Below are 12,205 nucleotides of genomic sequence, written 5' to 3' on the forward strand. Positions count from 1 at the left end.
GTCATTATTAGACAGCTCTATGATCAAACAGAGAATGTTTAAGCTTCCCCTTATCACTGTCAGTTACCCATCCGAAAATGACACTCTGGAAGCAGTTGACAGGGATCTGTGGGGTGGAAGCTACATTTGACCCTTTAAAGGGTCCAATAGTTAAGGAGAAGGAAAAGCCTCAAGGCAGGGATTGAAAGTGTCAGAACTTGAGACCAAGGCCCTGTGTCGATTAAATTTACAAATGAAAACGCATAACTTACATTGCACTTTATGTGCCTGTTACACCACAACAGTGCTGAGAACGACTGAAAATGATACTTAAAAAAAACAAAAAAAACACTCCATTTCTGTGGAAACAAGGAAAAACGCTACTCTTTTCCATCTGAATGGCTGAAACGCTGCTACTGTGCTTGTGCACCGTGTCCAGAGTAAATAGTTCTTTTGCACATGCGAGTAGATGGACAATAACAACAATGATGGCATCCAGTGTGTCATGACTCCCAGTTCATGTTCTCCTGGGACTTGGTAGTTTTATAGTTGACTGTCACCCAGAATAGCAATCCAACTTAGTCGTCTGTCCATACAAATGTCTGTGTACGTTTATAGCGGATTGTTCTCAGCACGTGAGTGCCGTTTCATTACAAAAACAACGAACAGCACCAACTAGTGGCCTAACTTGAAAACTATATTGTTTTTAAGCCTTTCGGATGTTTTCTTGGCTATGAAAACTTTTCTGAAATAAAAACAATGTGTTTTCACTTGAAAAGTCATCGTGTAAATGGCGCATGGTTAAATACTAGATACGTGTTGCTGCAATGGTTAGCACTTTAGACTGACAGCAAGAGCTCCTCGTTCCTGAATTCTTTGCAGAATTTGCATGTTCTCCCTGACTGTGGTTTGATTGTGGTTACTCAGATACCCAAAACATGTATGACGGATTAATTAGTGGATCTAAATTGCCCCTATAAGTGACTGCATGTGTGACTGTCTCTTTGTATTTGCTCTCAGATGGACTAGAAGCCCATCCTGGGTGTGTTTGCCTCTGCTCATTGTCAGCTGGGATCATCTTCAGCCCCGAGCAATGCTCAGTTAGACGAAGTGGTAAAGAAGATGTATGAATGGAGATATTACTGTTATCGGCTGTTGGGATCTCTAGGCAATAAAACGTATAACTACTCTTGTGGTAGTTGGAATACCGGGCAAGTCTAAAAATGTCTGTTTTAATGAAACAATTTATAGTCTTATTTCTTCTTCTAAAAAACCCCCAAAAGAAATAAAGAAAGAAAATCATTTTGCTGATGAAAGGCTTCCTCTGGTTCGGGATTTTGTCCTGCTCAGATGCGGCCTGCCGACGTAGTGACCGAGCCAGAGATACAACCAATTCCATGTAACATTCATCCCACAAATTACGCAGATATCCTAACAAATAACACAAAATCCCATGAATATTGCTGCTATTTACATCATAACACGTCAGCACTTTCAGAGAATGGAGGGTAAAAGAAGCACCCGATGAAAACTAAACTGTAATTCCAGGATCAAAACATCGATCCACTGGTGAACACATCTATCCTGACTGAACAACTCTAAAGCAGGAATCACTAATAAAATTTTTTTTTTTTTAAATTGAACATTTAATTGAAGGATGAGTTCTAATAAAAAAGTAGAGCACATTGAATGACAGCTTGTTGCATCAATGCAGACTCATCCAAGTGTGGACGTCCTGCCAAAAAGCATCTCTAATAAGCACCAAGTGTCAGAATTGACATGTGGATGGTTTGACAGGTGTGTTGTTGATCTGGAGATTCACTGTGGAAGGACGGCATGACAGCAGAGGCAGTGTTCTCGTGAAGATCTGAAGCCCTGAGATATGAATGAAAGTAATTTTGACATCTACATAAACATTGTCAACTTTGTAATAGGAGGCTGACATCAGGAGGCTCTTTCACTGAGGTAATACACCCTTCCTCGCAGCTGAAATATGACCTGGAATGGTTTAAGGAGGATGATTTTATGGTGTAGACTTGGCTTCCGAAGTCAACAGATCACATTCCAGTCAACTATCGGTTGCAAGTGCTGGAAGAACAAGTCTCCATGGATTAATTCAACTTCCCCCTCTTCAACTCAAATGATCTCTTCATAGGATCTTTGCTCCTTAAAGAAAAATACACTCCTTAAGGTGTATTTTGTTTATAGTTCAGTGGATCGATGCAAGGGGAAAAAAAGGAATTTCCTCAAGGGGATCACTGAAGTCTGATTAGTTTAGTGAGTTAAACACATAGTGCTAAATAAAAAAAAATGTTTAACAGCCGGTTTCAAAGGTCAGAGTAAGCTGGCTTGACATATTGGTCATGATGTAGTTGTATCACCTGAAAGGATGATGATTCCCACTGTCTCACAACCATCCAGCATGCTGGTAAGAAGGCTAGTCAGCACCATTGTTTACAGTAAACCACTTATCTGGAAGGCTTTGGGAATCACACGCAACATAGACAAAAGACAAGGCTCTGTACCGAGGGGATATCGGAAAGGTTTGTCCAAAAAAGATGAAAATAAATAAATAAAAATGTCCCTCATAAATCCAGTCACAGTTGCTCAGCACATGCATTTCAGTTACAGCTTCTTTACAGCAGCGCCAACATAAATCTTTGGGCTTTGATTCAAGCCCTCTGCTGGGAAACCTTGGACATTGATCGAGGTTCTCAGAGTTGATGGATTGCACAGGATTTGTCACATCAACCAACAACGCTGTGTTCCAGCCACGAAGTGGAACAAGAGGCCGTTCACACCGATTAAAGCTTGAGGGGAAAGATAGTCCTGTGTCACCACCTGTTACCTTATCATCATGGCTTAAACACACAGGCTGATGCAAAAGCTGTGTGGTTGTCGTGTTTGATGTGATCTCATTCAGTCTGCCTTTCGTTACTCCGGGTGGATGAATAAGGGGCAGCCTGCTGCTGGAGTTCAGGCTTGGATATTGTCGACAGGAAAAGAAACACAGCTGTCAGCTGAAGAATTTATTACACTGAATTTGTTTGTGCTGGCGGTGACGAAAAATTGCATGATTGTGTTTTTGGTTAAGACGGGTAGAGAGCAGGACAGAGATATCACCATGAAATGGAACGGAGAGGAGTTTTTCACAGGGCAACAAAAATGTGTATTACTCTCCTTGAACTCCTGAAGGCTTCTCCCTTCCTCTCCTCCTCCCTCCGTCCTTCTCCTCCCCCTCCCCTCCTCTTCCTCCTCCTCCTCCTCCTACTCCTCCTCCAGACACAAGCTCAAGGCCAAGACTCCGTCTGAGGTCATTTGCATAGAGTGCTAAAAAGGGAGCTGATGGAGCAGGGCAGGTGATATCAGCCAACGGACACCGAGGAAGGAGGTGCTCAGAGCTGACACTGACAGAGCACACTATAACTCAACTGCTGAAGCACACACACACACACAAACATCCACACAAAAACACATATACACACACACATACACACACACAAACACACACACACACACACACACACACACACAAACAACACTGCAACTTCAGGAGAGCATTAGAGCACAGAGGAGGATCTCAACCTGAGAGGACGCACAGTTTAAAACCACCTCACTCCCCTGCTGGGACGTCAGAAGTGACTCGACTTGTAAAAAAGATGCAAGTGCAAAGGGAGTGAGAGAAGTCCGACACTCCCCCGCCTCCTCCACCGAAACATCCACAGAGGGATCGCTTGACGTCTTCATCTTCTGACTGGTAAAGTGAACCTTTGCTCCACATGTTGTTGCCTTGAGGATTTGTGTCTTTCATTGCCAGCTTGCGGTTTACTATTGTCCAACGTGCACCTTCAGTTGAGGAAAGAAAAGAAAAGAGATGCAGTCTGTCAGTTGAGACGCTCCTTCTGAGGAGGAAAAACCCCACATTTGATCTTCTGTAAAAGAGGCTGATTTGTCTCATTCTCATTTGCACATGAGTGTAAATGTGAGAGCACAGGTGAGTCACCTGGGACCCCCCCCCCCCCCCCTCACATTTTGAGTTTGTTGGGTTAAGTTTATCTCTTGTGATTGCTCGAGCTGCTGCTCCTGTACGACTCAACGGTGTGCAGCACTCCCCTCATGTCAGACATCAGGCAGCTCGAGTTTCATTTGCTTTTCAGGCTGAGAACCGGTAATGCAGCATTGTGGGTGACAGTTGAGCAGAGCACACACAGCTGAAGCCCGACACAAAAGGGGCCGGGAAAAACTGGGATTGAAAGGGCAGCGTGTGGAAAATGTATTTTCACGAACCAACAAGGACAAGGAGAGTGTGTCAGTGGGACAGGTGGCTTCCTCACGTGTCGTTGATAACAACGAGGAATCATAAAGTGGGAAACAAAGTTCATAAATAGACCCTGATAATGCTTGAAGTTATTCTTACTCAGAGTTAATATTTGACTGGACTCTGTAGCTTATGATCCTGCTGTTGGACCTTTTCGCTGCATGATCTTTGGACTTTTTAAGTTGTAAACAAGGTTTGAAATGTACAGCCTTTACATACACTCTTTATTTACTACTGATGAACCCTCCAACAAAAACCCATGTTGAGAACATTTCCAGGTCTGAATTAAACTCATGTAATGTGAGCAAGCAGCAGAGAAAAATGTGGGAGTGTTTTAATAGCCCATAAATTCTTTTGTAATGATTAAAACCCCTAATATTCCAGTACACAAGGATCCACTAGAAATATGAAGTAAACAAAAAGTATGTCTCTGCAACTTTTTCTCACTCAGCCACCCATTTTCAAACATGTTTTTCCACATTTCTGTTGATTTATTTGCTGCATTTCGTTGCTCAGATGCAGAGCGGAGGAAGTTGCATTCCTCCTGATCATTCAGCATATTCAAAACTGTAAACGTTTAACTAGGCTCTGACCCAGAGAAGCTACTTTTGTCACAAAGTGAGACACATTCAATCATCTATTAGATTTTAGGAGCTCAGATCTGGATGTTGACGAAGAATCTTTTTCCACCATGTTCCATGTTTTATGATCCAGCTATCATCTAATTATGGAGTGATATAAGGATAATTGTGTGTGTGTGTGTGTGTGTGTGTGTGTGTGTGTGTGTGTGTGTGTGTGTGTGTGTGTGTGTGTGTGTGTGTGTGTGTGTGTGTGTGTGTGTGTGTGTGTGTGTGTGTGTACTCACGACCATCCAAAGTGTACACAAAGAAGTTGGGTTTCTTCCAATTTTTTTTTTTTTTTTGTGCCAGTTCAGATTTGATTTGTCTGAATCGTTTCTCTTTGTGTTTGCTTTATGCTTCTTTGTGGTCGTCTGGTGTTGCTTTGTGGTTGTTTCCGGGTTCTAATGTTGATTTCGTTTGTGTGCCTCTTGTTTTTACGTTGTGTTTCTTTAGGGTCATTTTGTTTGTATTGCAGTATCTCTGTCTTTTATGAGTTGTGTCATGTTGTGGTTCCCCGAGGTCATTTTGCGTCTGTTTGAACTTGTCTTGTGTTTTTGAGAGTATTCGTCACGCGTGTGTGTGTGTGTGTGTGTGTGTGTGTGTGTGTGTGTGTGTGTGTTACACACATTTGTGTGTAGTTTTCTGTGTTTGTGGTCACTTTTTGTAGCAAGATGTGTGTGTCTGTATCCATTGTGGGCCTATGGTTGTTTGTGTAAACATAATCAGAAGTATGAGGTTTTTTTGTTGTCAGTGTGTTTAATTGTAATTATTCTGTGTCTGTCATTGCTTTTGAGTTTATGTTTCTGTATTTTTGTGATCATATTGTGTGTGTGCGTGTGTGTGTGTGTGTGTATGTGTGTGTGTGCGTGTTAGTTTGCGATGAGGTCACCAAGTTGTGGTCATTTCAAGCATCGGTCAATGTTTGCGTGTCATTGTTTTGTGTATTTCACATCTATTTGTTTTGGATTTGTGCCTTTGTGAGGTTATTTTTGTTATTTTTAAGCCCTTTAAGCCTTGTGCCCTTATAGCATGTCAGAGAAGGCCAGTCAGTGATATTTCCATGACAGTCTACTAACCTATAATCTTACTTTCTGGTGTAATTCTATCTTTTTTGGAATTTCTTTTGCACTATCGAACATGTATTTCATTAATTTTACTTTTCAATAGTACACGTTTGAGGGGATTGAAATGAATAAAACAATAAATGAAAGTATTTGTATCTGTTTTTACGACTTCCGGACAAATCCTTACAATGAGAGTCTGGTGCAACATACACGCCACAAGTTATATCACTTAAAAAAGCGTGAATGTCCACTGAAAAGCAAAGGGCAAACAAAGAAAAGAAACAGCTACAAGATCATCAGTAGTACTACAGCCTCGGGTTGTACTTTTGGCTTTTGACAATATGACACTGTTGTTTTTAGCTTCTTGTGTGGTTGCTGTTTACTTTACACTCATGCAGCATTAACGTATCCCGCTCTGGGGTTTTTCAAGGAAGGAAAATTCTTCCTTTAAGACCTGGGGTTGGGTTGCAATTACCTGTAACTAATAGGTTTTGTGATTCACCGTCATGTGGTTGAAGGAACCTTGTTCAATTGCTGGCGACAGTAATCTAACGAGATGAGAAACTGCCACATCCTGCATTTCAGGGTTGATACTTTTCTTCTATTTGACTAATGTCTAGTTTCACAGACATTACTGGCTGATAATGCTCATAAAAGCCATGCGTCATTCTAAGTTAAATCTTATCTCAAGCCTAGCCCAGGTTTGTTTCTTCATAACTCACCACATGGGAAGAGAGATGTCCAGTAAAGCACCTCACCTCGAATCAACATTCCAATTTCAGGTAAACTGAGTCACAATGAGTGTCTAAGGAGGGCTTGACACTGATAAGAGTGTTGTAATTATACAGACAAATCTGTCCTCATCCTCCTGCAGCATGTCAGAATTCAGCAGAGACGAGGAGACAGAAGTGAAGGTGCAGGAATGTCAAGGGTAGATGGAGCGATTAGACGGAGAACAAGCAGGGACTTTGTGTCGATGGGAGAAATGGGGCAACGCCGGCCCTGAGGGCAAAGAGGGGAGAACACCTGTGCTTCGACATCCTTCAGCCTGCACACAAACACACACATTCTCTTTGACGTTTGAGGCTCTCAGCGCTCAGCGCCAGAAGGCAGGTTGTTTCCATTTATTAGTCTTATCAACCAAATAGAGAACAAAAAGTGCAACAAAGAAGAGATCAGACACAGAAAAGAGCAGCAAATTGCCTTTCAAACCTGAATTTGAACATGAAGCCTGTAGAAACCTGCTGCAAGCTCTCTGCAAGTGTTCCCAAAACCTGATCTATTATTTTCATGAAGGGTCGAACATGTGAACAAAAAGTCACATTACTGAAGAATCCTGTATTTATCCTGAGTGCACAGAAACTACTTGTGATCTATCCACAATCAGCTGGTCACTGCAACAATAATTCAGTCTGCCAGGTGCTGATATCATCTGGAAATGGGCTCTGGCATAATTGAAATACAATCTTATAATAAAAACAGAATCATAGATCAGCTTGAGCATAGTGGATATGAAATTTACTATGACATGTATTCATTACAATAACTTATGTTCATGTATTGTGATGTGGTTATAGGCAGTGTTGTTAAATTATATTTTAAGAGCTTACAATCTTACAAAAAAAAACACAACAAAATGTTATTTATGTGCAGCTGGAAACTGTAATACTGACTAAAATTGTACATTACAACTCAAAAATGGAAAAAAGGTCTCATTGGAGGTCTGTAAAAAAGTTTTCACAATCCTGTTGTTATGATCTCTGTATGATACTTGTCACTTGCAACAAACATGCTCTATGAGGAAACTGGTGTTTGTTTTTTCTTTATTTTATTTTATTTTTAGTTTAGTTTAGTTTAGTTTTTACTGTTATCATTTATAACAGTTTATTTTATAGAAACAAGAAAAGCTATATGTGACCATAAGTGTTTATTTGCTCCATAAAGAAGTAATCTGAGGGATTTGCAATAATGTTTAGCATGATAGGTTTGTTTGTTTTTCTTTATGTTGTTTTCTTTTTTTTTTAATAAAATCAGAAACATAGTTGTATTTACTCATTCATTCATTCATTCATTCATTCATTCATTCATTCGTTGTACTTAATTTGACACATAAGACAAACTTTAATAGAATTATGTAAGATAACAAAAAATCAACAAAAACTGCAGCGGTGGGATGTTTGTAATATTAAAAACATAAAGGTTAAGAGCAGTAACTTTCGGATACTTTGGGAAATTTCTCGAACTTATCAAAATCACACAAAAATCAGTTTTAATTGTTACTAAATTCTATTAATTCTCTTTCAAAAAGGAATCATTTCTATTTTATTCTGTGTAAATTGGGACAAAAAGAGCTTGTTTCCATAAATACAACACTCTGCATTTCAATTATTGAACAAACTGTTGTCAGGGAATTGTATCAAAAAAGAAGTGCAAACATAAAATTCAATGTCTGACACATTCACCCTCATAGAGGTGTGAAAGGTTTCCACTCAAACAAAATAAAAGTCTCTGCTGTATTTAGTCCTGAAACTGGAAAAGAGAGCATATTTTTAGCCATTGCCTCAACTATTATTACATTACAGTGATTTCAACTTTGTTCTGGGGACCCATCATAAAGTAACACTTATTCTCAAATGTTACTCATTAATCTAGAGTCTTCCCTGTGACTTTGGTCCACGTTTCTGTCTCTCCTGGACCTTTGCCGCCTTCCAAACGCCTCCTTGGGTCATCTGACAAAGCTGTGGTGCATTGTTGATCATTACTGCTAATAGTAAGGTGTAAACATTTATTAGCAGCAGTAAAAACTTTATAAATAGTTCATAAAACCGGTTTGACTCACACTTCTCCAAATTAAGCCTGTGTATTGTTGCTGCTTTATTTATGAATGAACAAAAATAAAATTGTTTTTATGATTTCAACTGATGACTGAGACTAGAAATAGAGCGAGCCTCGAATGAATCAATAGAACCTGGAAAGTACGGAAAAGCAAAGTTTAAGCTCTGATTGACCCACATTGCCAAGTTTAACTCAGTTTTCTTCTTGGTTTGTTAAGTTAGTTATTGATGATTATTGATACTGCAGTGTAACTTTCTCAGGTTGTTTTTTTTTTCACAATTAAGGTGTTTGTTTATTTTATGAGTCTTCAGAGTTTATGTAATTCCCCCACCCCCCCGAGAACACTAAGATCATGCTGTATCCGCAGCCTTGACACGACACCCCTGCAGTGTGTGTTGTCCTTTCATTCTTGGCTTGTCATACGAGTGACTCATTTGTTTGATCGTTGTGTTGGATTTGCTCAACTTCCCAACAAAGTGTGTACCGTTATGTGTCATGTGAAATTACTCAGTGGAAGAAAAAAAAATCCTGTTCTGTTCCAAGTGTGGGCTGGTCACAATTCACAATCATTCATCCTGCCTCTATAAAGCAGAGTTAGGACTTGAGTTGATCTGTTGGTACTTGATAGCATCTGTTAAATTAGAGGCATAAAAACTAATCCCTTATTTATTTTTTTATTTTTTTATCTTTTTCTTTTAGAGAAAAACCCAGAAGAGTAAAAGTCTGAAACGATCTTAAGGAGAGAGAAGGTGCTCATTTCCAAAGATGGAACCGATCTCGCAGGTCTGGACCACGCCATTCGCCCCCCAGGACGGCCACGCAGACCTGCAGAAGAAGGTGTCGGTGGCGGGACAGCCGGAGTGCTCCATCTGCTACAACACCTATGACAATGTCTTCAAAGCACCCAAGGTGCTGGAGTGCACCCACACCTTCTGCCTCGAGTGCCTGTCCCGCCTCATGGCGGTCTCGGTGGTCAACCCCGACCTCACCGGGGACAACGCTCGCCTCCTCTGCCCGTTCTGCAGGCACCCCACCATACTGCCGGAGGAGGGGCCCCCGGCCCTGGCCACCAGCCACGAGGTCCTCTGTACGCTCCCCAGCCACCAGCAGCATGTGGAGCCGGTGTGGCTGGACGGGGAGAAGCTGTGCTACAAGAGTTCCCGGGAGGACGCCGTCTCGGGGACCCCCGACAGTCCCACGGCCCTCTGCATCTGCATTGACATTGGGGCCAGCAAAACGGTGGAGCTCCCCGGTCAGACGAGGCCCCGGACTTTTGGCCTGATGAGCAGAATGGCTGACTGGAAGAGGATGTTGCTCTTCTTCGTGCTCATGGTGCTGCTCATTGTGGTGGTGCTGTGGCCCCTGCAGTGCGTCTTCAGCACCGGGAACATGCACTGTATGAGAGACGGCCCCCATTCCGGCCCCGTCACCACCACCACCACCACCACCACCACCACCGACCACCCTTTAACCAGGATGTCCGTTTAGAAGGACTAAACTCGCTAACCCAGCTGGACCTCACTGTAAATCTATAAATCTGACATTGTACATTTCCGTCATGAAGTTTCAGTTGGATTCAGCTTTTACCACAAGCACGAATATTAAAGCTTCCGTGTGTGGCAGCTTCCGATACAAACATACACTGGAAGACAATACAAGGATTTGAAGTAATTCTCACTGGAATCGCTTGTAATCGAATGATTGAGCTTATTATTAATTACACTGAACCGAATCATGAAGACTTTCAAATTGTAGATGTAGAAACTTTGAGTCTATGAACCCATGACTGATCCACATGTACATGGACAGTCCGGGTCCAATCAGCAGCGAGGGGGTGGGGGTGGGGGTGGTGGTGGTGGTGGTGGGAGGGGGCTGATCAGGTTTGAGTATCCCCCTTCTGATTATTTGACAATAATCTCCCTTACTTAGTGATTAGAGCCAGGTCACCAGCAGAGTGCACAAAACGTGCGTCTCTCGTCTGCATCATTGCCATCATGACATGAAAACATGAAGTTGTAAAAATGTCACGGATCTTAGACGTCGTGCCTCCTGCGAGCGCAGCACCAGCGATGACGCCACTGATTCAAGCAATGAAGAAAAACCACTTCAGGAGCAACTACACGTCTTAATAACACAGAAACATTCATGAATGCCAACTATTTTTGCACTTTAACACATAACTGTATGTTGGAAATTCACGGTCAGTGTAGTTTGATGAACCGGGACTCGACTGGCTTTGGTCGGCGTCCATCGAAACGACCTGATGTGTGAACTGAACTTTACTTTGCAAATATCAGACAGGCTGCAAAGGTCCTTCATCTTAGCGAATGAATGTAATCAGTCTGTGCCAAGCGAGAACTCTATCATGTTTATATTTGATTGTGTGTTTTGATATGACTTTGTTTACTGAACTGTAATAAAGAGAAACGTTATCACATTTTTCTGGGTGGGAACGTTTGTCCCCCCCGACAGCCTCGTTATCAAGTTTGTAATAATTTGAGGGAGGCTCATCATCCTTCTCTCATTTGTCAACTTTTTTACAGCGGCGTTTTAATCTGTCTGAGCAGCAGATGCTGCAAACTCCCTCCACACACCGAGCTCCCGACGCGCTGCAATGCAAATTAAAACATAGGATTCTTCTTCAAGGTTGAGCTACAAAACAAACTCGACACCGTCTGTGCCTCATTTCCTCCCAACCTGGACCTTAAACCTGTGGCGGCACAAGGAAGTTTCTTTTCATTTATTCCGGGATCACACAGAGGCGGTGGGGTTTTCTCAAATCATGTGTGACGTCCTTGATGACAGAGCAACATGTTAAATTGTAACCATAATTTATGGGCCACCATAAAAAGATAAATTCTTGAAGCTGGTAAGCTACCAATAAATGTGGTTAAATAAATAATCCAGTGAAACGATCAGTTCAAACTTGGTTTCAGAAGAATGAAGGAAACAATAACAATCATTGTTATAATGATCGGCTTCTTGTTTCAGATTGTAAAATGTACAAAAGAAAGAAACAATTCCTTGAGGAAATGGCTTCTCTGCATTTGACCGATCATAGTCTTAATAAAGTCATTTGCACACTGGGAGCGGTGGGATTTCAACATGCGAGCACAAGTTTGCTTCTCCAACCTCCAGTGCAGTATTCTGCAAATTTTATGAAAATAAACCAAAACAATTTTTGTCAGTTTCCACCAATAAGTTTCATGTGGAGCTACAAAATATGTTGAACCTCTGAGCTGAAGGTGCATAAAGGTCATGTCAAAATGATCTAGAAAACGGACCAACATTCCATTGAAGTGATTTGCAACTGTTTTGGTATCGGTTACAGAAAACAAGAGTTTATTTGCAATGCTTTTTTTATGTGTTAAAATTATGACATAATAGCA

At 41.4% G+C, this 12,205-nt stretch overlaps 1 protein-coding gene across 1 annotated transcript; it reads left to right on the top strand.

The window, feature by feature from the left end:
• Positions 1-9,581: 9,581 nt before the first annotated feature.
• On the top strand, positions 9,582-10,521 carry rnf223 (ring finger protein 223; the record flags this gene model as incomplete). Its single annotated transcript, XM_080496362.1, has 1 exon — positions 9,582-10,521. One exon carries the CDS (start codon positions 9,582-9,584, stop codon positions 10,302-10,304), a length of 723 nt encoding a protein of 240 aa, XP_080352488.1. The 3' UTR covers positions 10,305-10,521.
• Positions 10,522-12,205: the final 1,684 nt, after the last annotated feature.

The sequence above is a fragment of the Blennius ocellaris genome (genome assembly GCF_963422515.1).
Source record: "Blennius ocellaris genome assembly, chromosome: 5".
In the NCBI taxonomy this organism is placed as follows: Eukaryota; Metazoa; Chordata; class Actinopteri; order Blenniiformes; family Blenniidae; genus Blennius; species Blennius ocellaris.